The sequence below is a fragment of the Psammomys obesus genome, unplaced genomic scaffold, assembly GCF_907164565.1.
Source record: "Psammomys obesus unplaced genomic scaffold, mPsaObe1.curated_primary_1811, whole genome shotgun sequence".
Classification (NCBI taxonomy): Eukaryota; Metazoa; Chordata; class Mammalia; order Rodentia; family Muridae; genus Psammomys; species Psammomys obesus.
Window position 1 is genome coordinate 7,477,613 of NW_026596155.1, and position 15,116 is coordinate 7,492,728.

Below are 15,116 nucleotides of genomic sequence, written 5' to 3' on the forward strand. Positions count from 1 at the left end.
TTCTGCCCTGTTACTGAACGGTACTGGCTGTGTTGTTATGAACTAATATGGTCACATTTACTCTCTTTTAAAGTGTCTTAATATTTTCACGAAAGGACATTATCTTGTCACATTACAGTGAATGGAAAATTAATGTACTGGCACAGCAGAAATGAGAGCCTGCTGACTTGATAGATCAGATGGAACAATTTGTTTCACTGTTACCAAACATTGTTTAAAGTGTTCCAAATAAAAAATTTAAGCAAGTTAGAACGTGCCAGATCTATAGACAATAAAGGTGATCTAATCAGCCACTTTAACACAGTCTTCAGAGGATTTTTTTTTCCCAAGGCCTAATAAGCTTTATAAATTGGCAGAGCCAACTGGCTTCATTTCATTACTGTACACTTCCACCTCTGCGCTCTTGCGCCTCCCTTGCCCATCCACCTCCTCTGTTTGATGTTCTGGAAGGACCACTTAGGTGCCCTAAGCTAGGCACCCATTCTAAGCATGATTGACTCTGCACGAACAGCATCAGTATTTAAGGGGATTTCAGAATTTGCTCCCATCTGCTGAGCTAGTTGAGATTAAATGTAATCCGTGCTGTTCTGAACCGTCCCTTGCATTTCTGGAACTATGTCTCTGCATCTCCCGAGGTGACATTTTAGAATGCATAGGAGCATGGCCTAGATCTACTTTAGGTATACTGAATTTTAGTTTTAGGAAGCAGGTGCTAGGTTCTACATGCTTATGAAGTTCTATTTGTGTGCTCGTATGCCGCGAGGATACTGAACCTGGCTACTTCTGAATACAAGAAGACAATATTATAGCTCGATCCTGAAGGTTCATATCGTACAAAGATTCGGGGTTAATACTCTAGCCGTGACCCCTGCCCCGCTCTCTACTACCTGCAAATCAAAATCTGTTAAACTTCCAAAGTCCAAAATCAGATGAGGATAAAAGTCCTAACTCACCATGCAACTCTCTAGAGAGAGAGAGATAGGAGGAACAGTGTATATGAAAGCATTGTAATGACAGCACTTCTCTCCCTCTCCTTCTCGCTCCCCAGCCTACACACACGCCTGTCAATTTGAAAGAAGCCATGAGAATCTGATTTTTTAATATATATATTTAGCTGTTTGTTTTGCTGTGTGGGAATCAAACACCAGGGCCTCATATACGACAATATTGAAAAGTGTTTCAGTCACTTAAATGAGCAATATTATAGGAGTTAGTTGCTAAGACTCGGTTATACGGGTCATCCAGCAACAGCTATAGGATTCATAAAAGTTCACCGTAAAACAAATAACCAGACTCATATTGTTTATTAACATGTGCTAGATAATGAACAAAAGACCTTCCGGACGTCTTAGATTTCTTCCGTGGTCTTAATGAGGTAGATTTGAAAGAGTTGAAGAGACAGCTGAGCACTTAGGAGCACTTGCTCTTCCAGAGGACCCAAGTTCAGTTCCCAGGGGACAAATCAGATAACTCACCAACATCTGTACCTCTAGTTCCAGGGGACCCAATGCCACTGGCCTCCACAGGCACCAGCACTCGCGTCACAGGCCCACACGCTGACACACGCGCCCTCACATAAGTAAAGATAACAGAACATGGCAGGGCTCAGTCTCAGAGGGGCGATTTGTTAACAGAACTTTGTTAATAAGAAAGGTGCCTGGGCTTAAAGCCATCTCCAGGTGAACGAAATACCCGTCTCCTACAGCGTGTCACTTTGCCTGGGTTCGGAGGTTAGGGACACCATCCTGGATCGACTCCATGGTAGGCTCCTGGAATTAGCAGGGCTGTGGAGCCGCAAGCCGGAGCCCGCGCTCACGGAGTCCATAACTCTGTGGCAGGACTCGGCATCTGGCTTATCGAGATGCCTCTGTGATTTTAACTGGCAACCAAGTGGCACAACCAACACTTTAACTCATTTTCTGGTGCCTAGAAACATAGAATAAGGTCGGCCCACAAGGAAAGGGGACCACAGACACTGACTATTTGGAACATTCTGGGAAGACTGTCTCTTGCATAAAAATGTCCAAAGCCATCAATGTCCACGGGGACACAATATTAAAATGCTTGGTTTTATGGTTTGTTTATGAACTTGCTTGGGAAGTGATGATCCTAATAAATTGTTACAGATTGAAGAGTACTTGCTAACCCAGTGGTAAGCCTTGCCTAGCATGCATGAGAGCCCAAGTTCAGTCTGTAGCACACACACACACGCACACACACACGCACACACACACACATTTATGAGCACACACACACACACATATGCACACATACAGATACACACATATACGCACACATGCACAAATGCGCACATACACACAAATGCATATTCACACACACAGAGAGAGAGAGAGAGAGAGAGAGAGAGAGAGAACTAACTTGATGTTAATGCAGAGAAGGGTACTCCTTGAACAGTTCTTAAGGAGACAGGAGACTAGGGGATTTGTGCGTTCCTTGGAGGGTTCTAAAGCATTATCAATCAATCAATCAATCAATCAATCAATCAATCAATAGATACAATGCCTCCTCAAGTCTCCTGGCTTGGCCCCCTTCTTTCACTTTGTGGAAAGTTTCTTGGTGATCTACGGCCTGAGAGCATCACACTGTGGTTCCTCTCAGGCCTGGGTGCTCTTCTCAAAGATCCTCTTCCTACCCCCTCCCTCATCCACACAGCCTCTTGCTCCCCTATAAGAGCAGAGAATGACACAGACCATCTTCTGCCATCCATCTTTGCTTTCTCTCTATCACTTGTAAGGGGCTTCATAGATCATGTGTGTGTTTCTTTGCCCGCTGTTGGTCTTCCCCATTGAAAGGCAGGTGCCTTGCTGTCTCAGTCTTTCTCGGAGACTAATTCTGGCCGGATTCACCAGCTGACTTTGATCCTCTGAACCTACATGGTGGGAGGAGAGAAATGGTTCTTGCAAGCTATCCTCAGACTTTTACGAGTGTCCTGCCAGACAGACAGACACACACACACACACACACTATGTAATAAAACACTTTTTCATTTTTTTTTCTTTCTTAGGCCTTCTTTTGAGGATTGTCAAATGACACTCCCAGAGGGTTCAAAGTTCTATGCCAACATTCTACAAAGACAGCCTTCCTCTTTTCTAACTATGTCCAAAGGGGGTGTCAATTCTACTTGAAGGTGCCTCCAGCATTCAGGTGAGGTCACACAGAGGTGAAAAGGAAACAAGTCAACATCTGGTAACAGAGGCAGGTGCAGAGTTGAGAGCTCTTTGCCTTCACGCTTAGCCTCTCTAATTCGCATGGGACTCGGGTATCAGTCTTACATTAGGACCTCAACACTTTCCCCTTAGTCTGCCTCTCTAAGCAACAGGCTTATAAGAACCCAGAATCAGACCTTTGTATGTGGACATTCCGTGATTCCAACTGAAGTTAACTCTTTCCCCTTTGGCTCTGATTTACCAGGTTTATTCAGTGGCGCACCATAGGTCATTCAAATTGTAGTTTTATCATGATGAAATAACACAGAACGATTCTCTCCACCATGATTGGACTTGGATCAGGTAGTGTGGTGAGCAGCTCTCTAATGGTCATTCCATTCTTTCCCAGAGCGCCTCCCTTCTCCCTCAGACTGTAAAGCTGATTTTTGTTTTATTTTTTTCCAAGCTCCATCCTAAAAATAAATCTTAAATGTTTTGATTTGAAATTCAGGTCTAACCTGTTTTCTATCAACTTCCTGCAGAGGGCTGGTGGTCTGAGTGTCACTATTCACCAAAAGAAGGATTTAAAATGTACACACTAGGCAGGAAGTTGAAATCACCCCAAAGAGGCTCCTCATCTCACTAGGGATGTAAAGAGCTTGTTTCAAAGCCAGATCTTCCATTCCTGAGATGTGGAAGATGAGAAGAAAGCAAAGGGAGGTCCCAGCACGTCCACACCCTTGGGTACAGGTCTGTCTCCCAGGACCTTGTGGACCTGTAAGGTCAGGAAGTGCAGGCACACCGGGAAGAAAGGAGTAGTGGGACAGACACTTCCACCCAAGCAAGAAAAGGGAAATCAAGGCTTGCAGAACTCCGTCTGCAAAGCCCAGCCGCTGTGGCCTTGGGGTCTCCGTTCTCCTCACAGTTGTGACCCAGGCCCAAGACAACTTTGAAATCTGAGGTGAAATGGAACACTGAGCTTCTCTCCCACACCAAGCTTCCCTTCAGGATGTCTGTCATGCTCTCCTTGACTACTTCTTCTAATGAAGCTCTTCTTTGGGACTGAAGTCTTTCCCTCCATCTTCAGGACTCCGTCACGGATGGCTACTTAGGCTATGCCATCTCCTGAAGGGTCTCAGCTTCCTGTCCATTGAGCTTAAACCACTTAAAACATGTTTCATTACTCATTAAAAACCAAAACAAAACCCACCATCACCATCCACAGATTCCTTTATCTTAGTACGCTGCACCGTCCCTGTGATCTCAGCCACTAGTATTTGGATGAACCACAGAAGTGAGATCTGGTGCCCCCATCTGTCAAACTACATTAAGTCCTCAGCAAGGAAGAGAATGGTCAGATAGGGAAGGACAGCTGCTCACCAACTGTCCCCAGCAGCCCATGATCACAGGAGAGTTTACCCGATCTGCATGTGGCTGCTTGTAGCATTCTCCAACATTTCCCTCATTAAGGACCCCCTCTACACACACACACACACACACACACACACACACACACACACCTTTTCTTACGGTCTTAGTCATTCGTGTTACTATGATTTTGTTAAAGACATAAAGGCAGATGAGATTTTGGGAACTCAGCACTCCAGTGTGGCTTTCATGGTGATGTAACGAGGAGATATTCAGCATTGTCTTGGTTCCTGCCAAACAGTTTCTAATTCCTTGGAATTTCCTGAGTGGTAGGTGGTGCCTTTGTACTGTGACTCATTGTTGGTCCTCTGACAGCTTCCGGATGGGAGTTGGTCACTAGAAAGACCATGTGATTTAAATGGCTGGGGTTGGAGTCACCCCTAACCTCTTGGGAAGGGAAGGAGTCTTGATACTGAATTCAATAACACAATAACAAGTTAATAATTTAAATCAGTCATGTCCAATTCAAACTCTGGTCACTGGAGCTCAGGAAGCTTCCCTGTTGGTGGGCATGCTAACGTGCAAGCAGAGTAGTGTATTCTGCACAGACATATGATATGTCTTTTAAAACCTAAATACTTTTATTATTTTGTGTGCTTGGGTATTTCGCCTGCATACATGTCTATGCACCGTGTACATGCCTGGAGCTTGCAGAGGCCAGAAAAGACCACTGCATCTTCAGTTACAGGCAGTCATCTTCCACCATGTGGGTGCTGGGAACTGAACCCAGGTCCTCTAGAAGAGCAGCGAGTGCACTTCGCCACCGAGCCACCTCCCCAACCCTTGCTGGTGTGTCTTGATAGAAAGTGACATTCTGGAGCTGAAGAGATGGCTGAGTGGTTCCTTGCACCTACATCAGGCAGCTCACAACCTCCCATACCCCCAGCTCCAGGTGATCTAACACCTCTGGTTTCCCCAGACACCTGCACACATGTGTATACATACAGAGACACAGGCACCTACACGTAAATAAAAATAAAACAAACATTTTAAAAGTTGTATAATAAGCAATTCTATTTTTGATGCAATATAGGACAAGTAACCCTTGAGAATTAGGACTACAAACTGATAAGATAACAGGCCCTTACCCAGGGGTCAGACAGAACATAAGCAAAGACTGAAAGCTTCGGAACAAATGACATACTGGTACAACAGAGATTATTTATCAGAAACAGTGGCAGGGTTTCAACATCTTCAGCTAGAACACAAAGAAATCAGCCATCCCTTCCTCTTTAACAGGAATGTACTGAAACAGCACTGGAGAACTTCTTCCCTGATCTTATTCTGTCAGCAGCCATGAGGGCAGGCCTAGAGACACAGGGTGAGGACCCAAGGACCTCCCAGAGACCCAAGGAGAAGCCAGATTCCTGACCACACCACAGAAAACAGCCTTGGGACGAACCAGTATGAAACCTGGTTTACACATAGGCGTTAGGGCAAAATAGAGGGGTGTTGGAAAAGGATAGTGCATTTTCAAGTGGGGAGAATGGCCTTTTAAATAGATAGCCCTGCTTAAATTTAAATGTCTTTAAATCTCTCTCTATCTCCCCTTCTCTCTTGCTCTCTCTCTCTCACTTGGTTTTGGTGGTTTCTAAGTTACAGCTCAAGAGTTGTTCATTCTTTCTTTTTTGGTAAGTGAGCTATTAAACAGGATTTCAGCTAATAAAGTAAACCCATGGGCCATCCAGGCTGCACAAGTAAGGTAAGACTTTTTACTGTAAATGAAGTTCGTAGTTTTCGAACTTGTTTTTGAAATTGCCAGAAAATTTTGGGTTCTCATCTAGGAAGAGGGAGAAATTCTAAGATCACCCACACCTAGCTGTAAGCACGGCTCACTGCTATTTGAACGTTCTTATTTTTAATAGCTCCATATAAAAGGAATATTCTCTATATAGGCGACCTTCACAGCGAACATTATTAACTGTGCTAGAATTTGTAATTTATGGCTGGCTGGAGATTCCAACCAGACCCCAGAAGGAGAGGTTTCTTATTTTTCTCCCACCACCTCAATTTTCTCCTCCACTCCTGGGTTGGCTATAATAAACTAACCACACACTGGCAACCTCAAAGTAATCCCAAGACGTGAAGAAAATGGGTGGGCTTGATCACACATTTGTACTTGGGTGTGTGTTTGCTTTTGTGTTAAGGAGGAAAAACACTGAGAATGAGCTCAACTGTAGCCTTGGACATGAATTCTTTACATAACAAAGCTCTTAGGTTATCTTTCATGGGAAGCTTCCAGAATCCTCTCGAGATTAGGTTGGAATGAGCTTCATAAAAATGGGCATGTGCAGAAGTCCATTTGTCCAGCCGGTGACCTGCTGATGTCACAAGCTCAAAATCCCCAAGCCCCCAACACAGCCATGCAGGAAAGATTCTTTTCCCTCACAGCAACACAGGGCCACCATACTGGTCTGTATGTGAATCTTTGTGTCCTAACAGAACTTTCTGATGAGACTATTAAAGCCAGAGGGCTGGGGAGGTAGCTGTCATTGAAGTGCTCGCTTTGTGACCAGTGAGAGCCTGGGTTCAGATCTTCAGGACCAGTGTGGAAAGTCATGGGCAGCAGGGTATGGCTGCAGTCCCAGTGCTGGAAGTCAGACACAGGAGCCTCACTGCTTAGGAGTCGTGACCGTGTTCTCCAAAGATGGGAGAATTTGAGAGGCAGGGAGAATCCCAGACAACAGTTAACAAACTCTATTATAAAAGTAGAAGGACAAGTGCACACACACACACACGCACACACACAGAGAGACCGACAGAGAGAGAGAGAGAGAGAGAGAGAGAGAGAGAGAGAGAGAGAAACACAGAGAAAGATGCCCTACAGAACAGAACCATCTTTCTTCTGGGAGGCTGGAGGTTTTAAGTGTTTCTGGTGACCTGTGATGAGTCCTTTTCTTTAATTTTAGGTTGATCAGGTTCAATAAAGGAAATGGAAGCTGACAAAGCCACCATCAGGACTCAGCACCTGTCTTGAACATGTCTGGCCAGGCTGAAGCAGTCAGCCAGAGGGGGACCCTGCTGCCTGGAAAAGCATGCCAGGCCTTCCTCTTAAGTCAGGAGTGTGAGAGCAAGGCCAGAACCGTCTGCCCTCTTTCTGGCTCGACCCCTGGCCCTCCTTACTCCCCGTGTTCTCCTCCACTAGCTAGATCCCATGGTTTCCTGGGCTTCCCTCCTCCTGGATACCAGTTTCTGGCAAGGATTTCCCCCTGTCCACCCACCACCCCGCTATTCTCCCTTCTCTCACAGATAGCCCTGACCATATCCAGTCTGCTGCTTTCTCTCCACTCTGATCTCTTCCAGATGCCTCTGGCTGTTTTCTCTCTCTTACCTACAATAATAATAAAAAAAAAAAAAACAACTTCCTCCTAATCAAGGAGCAGATATTTCGGAGGTTTCTTTACTGAACCAGTGCTTACAGCACTCACATACATGCCCATACGTTCACAAGCTCTTACATGCACCTGTCTGCCGCACATGGACACACACACATGCAAGAATGTATATGTGTACAGAATGTAAAAATGATTATTATTTTTTTGGTAAATCTTAGCCCTCCTAAAACACATAGTTCAGTAGCAGTGAAGCTATTCACACCATTCTGAAGCAATTACGAGAACCTCTTCATTTTGCAGAATTCCAGTTCTATCCTGGCTTACCAGCAATGCTCCCTCACCCGGCCGTGGCTCTGGGCAACCGCTCTTGTCTATTTGATCCTTGATCCTTTACATAGCAGGAACTGTGCGATGTTTACCTTTTCATGACTGCCTTATGTTACTAGCCGAACATGCTCCAGGTATACTCAGGTCTAAGATCCCTTCTATTCTAAGGCCGGGTGACTGGATTGTGCACACAGAACACATTTGTGCTCACTTTCCCCTGTTCACTGCGAGCACGCTGACTTCACTTCTCAGCTATTGAAAAATACCATGACAGGAGGGTCAGAGTGCATAGTGCAGAGAAAACTGTGAGGGAAGTGAAGGGATCTGGCAGGTGTGTGTGTGTGTGTGTGTGTGTGTGTGTGTGTGTGTGTATGCATGTATGTGTGTGTAGTGTGTTTGTATGTGTGTGTATATATATATATATGTATGTAGTGTGTGTGTATAGTGCATACATGTGTTTGTGTATATGCTTGTATAGTATGTATGTTTGTGTGTAATGTGTGTGCAGTGTATGTGTGTGCGTAGTGTATGTGTGTGTGCACTGTGTACGTAGCGTGTGTATGTATAGTGTGTGTGTGTGTGTGGTGTGTGTATTGTATGTGTATGTGTGCGTGTCTGGTATGGGTGGCACTGCAGTACCCCACGCTGTCCTTGAACTTTCTCTGTAGTATAGAATGACGTTGAACTCCTGGTCTACCTCCCGAGTGCTGGATTATAGGTTTTGTGTGACTGCAAACACCAAAACACCTACTTGCTGGTTCATGCAGTCCCGAGGATGGAGCCTGAGCGGGAGCACAGGCTCGGGGAGCACTCTAGCGCAGAGGGGCATCACTGTACTGCTCTCCTCAATCTACAGCCATTAGTCTGGCTGCGGAAGGAAGCCCACACCTCCTGGCTCACACTCAACCACGTCTCACACTCGGCCCGTTAGACTTGGCAGCCAGGTTCAGGCAGCTTTCTAGTGGACCAGGGCTCACATCTTGAGAAGCCTTTTTTTACCTGACTCTATAGAAGGTGTGCAGTCAGACCGGTTCTCGGTACAGGAGGGCTAAGGCTGGCTCTTCCCCAGGGCACAGCAAGCTTGCCCCTGCACTGCCGCTGCTGCAGGCAGGCCACACCTCTGCATGCTTTCAACTTCTTTTACTCGTCAAATGTACACTCACGGCTTAAAGGTGCGAGAGTAGAGAGGGAGACAGGATGAAAAGAAGTAACTGCCCGAGGTGCCGCCTGCCTGGGGAGCTGTCGGAGATGCTCTGTGTGCAGGCCTTTCATGTCCTTTCTTTTGTACAGAGCCGCTACATCCACCACTCCTGTAACTTGAGGTTTTCACTGACTAACACACTTTGGTATAGTTTCCGCTGTCACTTCTAGAGCTGGATACTTCTTAGTTCTCGGAGGTTCTTTGGCATGTGTACTGGGCGCTTGTAATTCTTTTCACTTGCTACTTTGTGGCTACAGTCTCCCATTGGGCTCATTCTTCAAATTGCTTTATTCAAGTCTTCTGGCTGTTACAAAAATAAATCTGCTGGATGTTTTGTAAATGTCTCTCCCGAAGGTTATCTTCTGGCTCTGCTTTCTGCGCTGCTGCCACAATTGCAAATTTATACACAAACAGATTTTAAAAACAGAAATGTTTTAGGCTTTTGCTTTAGGCTTATGGTTGTAATGTCCTTCCTCGTTCCAAATTAATTCTAAAAGATTCACTTGAATTTTATTTTCGTTGTTTATGTGTGTGTGTGTGTGTGTGTGTGTGTTTATTGATTTGTTTCGTGTGTGTAGAGGTGCTGGAGTGAGTTCACAGCTGTGTGTATGTATATGTGTAGGTATTCGGAGGCCGCAGAACAGTTGGTGTCAGTTCATCTCGTTTTTGGTGACAGGGCCTCTGCCAGGGACCCCGGGCTTGCCATCGCAAGCGCTTTTCTAACCATTCCCTCATTTCTGTACTTTATGCATCTGAAATTTAATCTAATGCGAGAAGAGAGATGGAATATAGACTTACTTTTCCCGCAATGAACTAGAAGTCGCTCTAATTTTGCTAACAGAGGAAACTATCTTTTCTGTCTGATAGTAAATGTCATCTTCATTGCCATATATGCTGAGTTATACACTAAATTTATTCACCACAACGGCCAAGTCGGGAACTCTATACTACCTTCAAAAACTGCTTACTTTGTGTGTGAGAGAGAGCAGTATCCACATGAGTACACGGCTCCTCCCCCTGAGGCTGAACTTACAGGCGGTTGTGAGCAGCCAGATGTGAATTCTGAGAACTGCACACAAGTGTCAATGCTCCAGCCCCTCTGATACGTTCTGTACTCTTAGGCCTTTTTAGATAAGCTCTGTCTACATAGCTCAGTCTATCCCCAAGTGTGTCATTCTCCTGCCTAAACTTTCTGGGTTCTGAAATTACAGAGCTATGCCACCACACTGGCTTATAATACATTTTTTTATAATTATTTTCAGACGTTCTCTAGCTTTTTGTCATTTTTTTTTTTTTACAGTTAATCAACTTTCAATTTTTTTTCTAGCAGTTTGATTTTCTGCTTAACTCACATAAGTTGCTGTGTTGTGAAGGCTTTGCTCTTTTACTCACCCAGTGAGAAGATGCCATGATAGTCCACCTTTTTTTCTCAAGCTGAAATCACAGTAACCTATAGAAGAAACAAAGAAGCGCTAAACCCAATGAGCTGTACTGTGATTCAGAAGACAACATTTTCAGTCAAACTCTTAATGTTCAATCCAGAAAGCAGATGTCAGTGGTCAATGAGAAACTTCTCTGGAAGAGGGTGTGTGAATCTGACCTAAAGGAAACCCATCCCAGAGCAAGAACTTCCTAGGCACTTTCCAAATCCAAACAGAGTGTTTCAGGCCTGGCCACCTGGCCACAGTACCCCAATTAGACAGAGACAAGAAATAATAAGGAGTAGAGAGAGAATGGCCTGATGGGAAGAGGGACAAACATGTCTGCCTTCAGGGTCCTGACACCGGGGCAAGGGACGGCTCGATCAAAAGTTGTCATAATTGTGAGAAATCTCTTTCTGGGAGACGTTATCCAGCTTCCTTTCCCTCCACACCCAGCCGGAGACTTCTGGGGAAATTTTAAATCTTTGGAGATGATCATTTCAATAGCGTGGTAGCCAAAGGAAGGGGCTCGGGTGTCTCCCTCTACCATTCCCCACTTTTGGCCTTAGAACAGCTTACACAGGGGTTGTGTTGGACCTGAACCTTCCAGGGAGGACAACAAGACAAAAATTCAGCCCTCCACTCCTAAGCCTTACAGGAATGGTGTCTGGGAAGCCTATTTTTTACTTCTTATTTAATCCAGTGGTCAGGGATGGTGTTTATGTCTGCAGTCCCTGCCCGGGAGAGGCTGGGGCAGAAGGGTCACCTGATCTACACAAGGACATCACATCTCAAAAAGACAACAACAAAACCAGGAGAACTGTATCTATTACTGGCTTCTTTAAACCTCGACAGGCTCCCATCATATTGAGAAGAAGAGGAGGAAGAGGAGAAAGAAGAAAAAACAAAAGAAGTTGTTCCTTATCCCAAACCAAGACAAGTCCTAGCCAGCTTCTGGATGGTTCCTTGCCTAGTCATCTGCCAAGGTCTAAACCTATGCAACTTATTATAAATACCCATGTCTGCTCTTTGAGGAAGCCAGGTTGGCTTGTCCCAAGTAAGGTATAGACATGAAGACGGCCACTTCTTGGACCCAGGCACACTTTCCATAGTTGGACAACGTTACTCAGATGTGCTGGCTTGTCTCCAGGGTTGACTTAGAAATACAATCTGCTCCCACCCATCCTGGCAACACAATATTCTAAAACTTCAATGGCAGCACAAGGGCAAAGTTCAACAGGAAATCACATCAATATTCAGTCCCTGATTTTGCCCATTCTCTGTACCTTATGTGCTACCTGCTTAAAGGGTCTGACCCCTCACCCCTCAATCTCTACAGAGTCCACAGTGGGTACAGGGTAAGACTGCTTCTTGTTATCATATGGAACAGCATTTTCCATTTTGGTTCCGAATACATCAGTGTGATGGGATGCTTCATGAGCAACTGGATCATGAATGCTCACTCTAACCAACCTTGGCAGCAGATCAACCCACTCATGGTTTCGTAATGAAACGGGCAGCTGGGAAATGACAGAAACCTGACCAGGGAATAGATCCTCCACAGCATGCCTTAGTGGTCTCTGTTTTGTCCCTGGCACTACCCTCTCCTGCTCCCTGCTTCTTGGCTGCCAAGAAGTGGGCCTCCTCCTCTGCCACTGACCCGGTTACCGGGATGTCTTGCCTCATCTAGGGCGATGAGCAATAGAGTCAACCTACCCAAACTGAACTAAAACCTCTAAAACTGTTCGCTAAAAGACACCTTTTCTTCTTTTAAATTGGTCATCTTGGGTGTTTCGTCACACTGACAGAAAGCTAACCCATTGCTTAACGTGAAATATAATTTGATTCAGGGTTTCCTCATCTGTGAAACAGGAAGGAGGCCGTTGCTAGTGCTGAAATAAATAAGATACATTATAGCATCAGCCAGCACCTTGTGTTTTTAATATGTGCCAAGTAATAGGAAAAGTAGTAGGTAAGCGGGGGGGGGGGGGGGGGGGGGTGTGGTGTTTATCCACTGGTATTTGTAAAACAACAAAAAACGTATTCAGTGCTTTAAAGATAATCCTCAGCGTGACCAAGGGAGGGAGGGAGGCTTCATTAACAGTTATCTCCTCTTTGCACAGGAAGAAGTTGGGACACGAGGGAGCTGTGGTGAAATTCCCACGACACGCCTACTGGGGTGACTGCTGAAAGGAAGCATCCGGATTCCAGCTAACCCCCTGACCCACACTGACCTGAGTGTTTGTTGACCCAATATCCCGTGGAAGTTACTAAGAAGTATGATCGCGCCATTCTTTAGGCTTTTTTTTTTTTTTTAGAAAGTAAAGAACTACTCCACGGTGGAGGCCCGATGACCTAACAATAGTACTTTAAAACACATCCTTCCTGAAAGCTATTACAGCGGCTACATTGTGCTTCCTCCTGCTCTTATTTCTAAAGATTTATCGACACAAACAGGCCTAGGAACAGGGGCCTAATTTTTCCTTCTGTTTTAAAATTACCTTTCTGGGCAGTCTGAAATTTTCCACCTTCAGGAAAACCAGTTAAGAATTCTTCACAGAAAAACCTTTCAGTCTATTAAAAAAAAAAAAAATTTAAGTTCTTTCTGGGGCAGAACCTCTTTTTCTTGAACACACCTCCTGCGGGAGAAATTTGCCCCCGCTGCTCAACTTTTTATCAGTAGAGGGACTCCGCGGACTCAGAACTCCTGTATAAGGTCATTGGCAACCACATACCTCACAGATTCCTCACCTGCAGAACTCAAGCGCCAGGGGGAGGTGAATCATGTCTGTCCCAATCAAAGAAAACGGCGTCTTTTCAGAGAAAACCGAATTTCCCCTACTCTCAAAGTCCAACACCCAAATTCACCTTTCTTTCTCCTACCCGTGAAAGGTAAAACTGAAATACGCTGCGCAGGTGGAGGGGAGATTGAGCCCGTGCGAGTGGAAGGAATAAAGTTCTCAGCACAGAACTCTGAGCAGGGGGGCCGAGGCGCACCCCCTCTTCTTTTAAATGTCTCTAAGTTCTTTAGGAATGCGGGGGTCCCCGGATGTGAGCCTGGGCGGCAAGATCCCAAGTTTGGTAACCTCCCAGGATGGCCCTTGCCCTCTCCGGGTCCATGTCTCCTTTATTCAGACAGAAGGGTAGTTGGCTTGGGGGAGGGAGGGAGAGGGGAAGGTGCCGCGACCCAGCCAAGCTCGCGCAGTGGGGCGGGCGTGGGAAACCTACCCTTCAGCGCTGCTGCTGCCAAACTGGGGGAGAAGCTCCGCGAGAAAGTGTGGGCTCCGCAGTCGCTCTGGGCGAGCGGAGATGGCGACCAGGACCGCAACCGCACCCTTCCTCAGCCCCTCCTCCTACCTCCGCTCACCGACTGCCCAGGCCCGGCCAGCAAGCGGCTCCGGGATCCGGATTCTCTGTGCTCCAGCCTTGGCCCGCTCACCACGCCCACTCTCAACACCGACCCCACCCTCCATGCTCTCCTCCTCCACTCCTCCACCTCTCACCCAAACCATTTCCTCCGCCTTCTTTATTTCCTCTCTCTCTCTCTCTCTCTCTCTCTTTCCTTTAAAAAACAAAACAAAACAAAACTTTTTTTTTTTTTTTTTTTTTAATTCTTTCTTGTTTTTCTCCTCAGGGTTTGGCTTGTTTTCTAGACACAGTGGATTCCGGGTCAACAGTCGTTACAGGTATCTACACTAAGTAAGGCTTGCACTCTAATTCTCATTTTACAAGTAAGAAGGCCCAGAGGCAAGGGAGGTCAAGTCAGAAAGAGCAGCAGACCTAGAGTCTGAGCGCAGGAGTCTAGGGAGTCCCTCTGGTAGACTGATGACTCCGGGGGGGGGGGGGGGTAGGTGAGGATTAGAGCCTGGGGAAGCACCGTGGTGTTTCAGAGCACAGCTAAATCAAGGAGGATAAAAATTAAAGTCCCACTGTGATGGCCGGTTTCGTGTGAACTCCACATCCGCTAGCGTCATCTGAGAGGAGGAAACCTCAGTTGAGAAAAGGCCTCCGCAAAATGGGTTTGTAGGCAAACCTCTAGGGCGGCTTTTTTTTTTCTTAATTGGTGCTTGAGGTGGGAGTGCCTGGGCCTTTGTGGGTGGTGCTGCTCCTGCGCTGCTGGGCCTGGGTGCATGTAAGAAAGTAGACTAGCAAATGATGGAGAGAGAGAGAGGAATGAGCATCCCTCCATGGCCTTTCCATCAGCTCTTGCTTCCAGGTTCCTGCCCCCTGGTTTCCT

The 15,116-nt window shown here is 46.0% G+C and overlaps 1 protein-coding gene across 2 annotated transcripts in view; it reads right to left on the minus strand.

The window, feature by feature from the left end:
- Anxa3 (annexin A3) overlaps positions 1-14,281 on the minus strand; it is a 47,479-nt gene extending 33,198 nt beyond the window's left edge. The window contains exons 1-3 of one of the 2 annotated variants that reach the window (XM_055594642.1): positions 14,108-14,281; positions 13,381-13,453; positions 10,851-10,908 (exon numbers count right to left, since the gene is read on the minus strand). In XM_055594642.1, the coding sequence (XP_055450617.1) occupies positions 10,851-10,868 (18 nt within the window). In that variant the 5' untranslated portion in view covers positions 10,869-10,908; positions 13,381-13,453; positions 14,108-14,281. The remainder of the gene's footprint in view (positions 1-10,850; positions 10,909-13,380; positions 13,454-14,107) is intronic. The other variant, XM_055594641.1, reaches the window with a different exon arrangement.
- Positions 14,282-15,116: the final 835 nt, after the last annotated feature.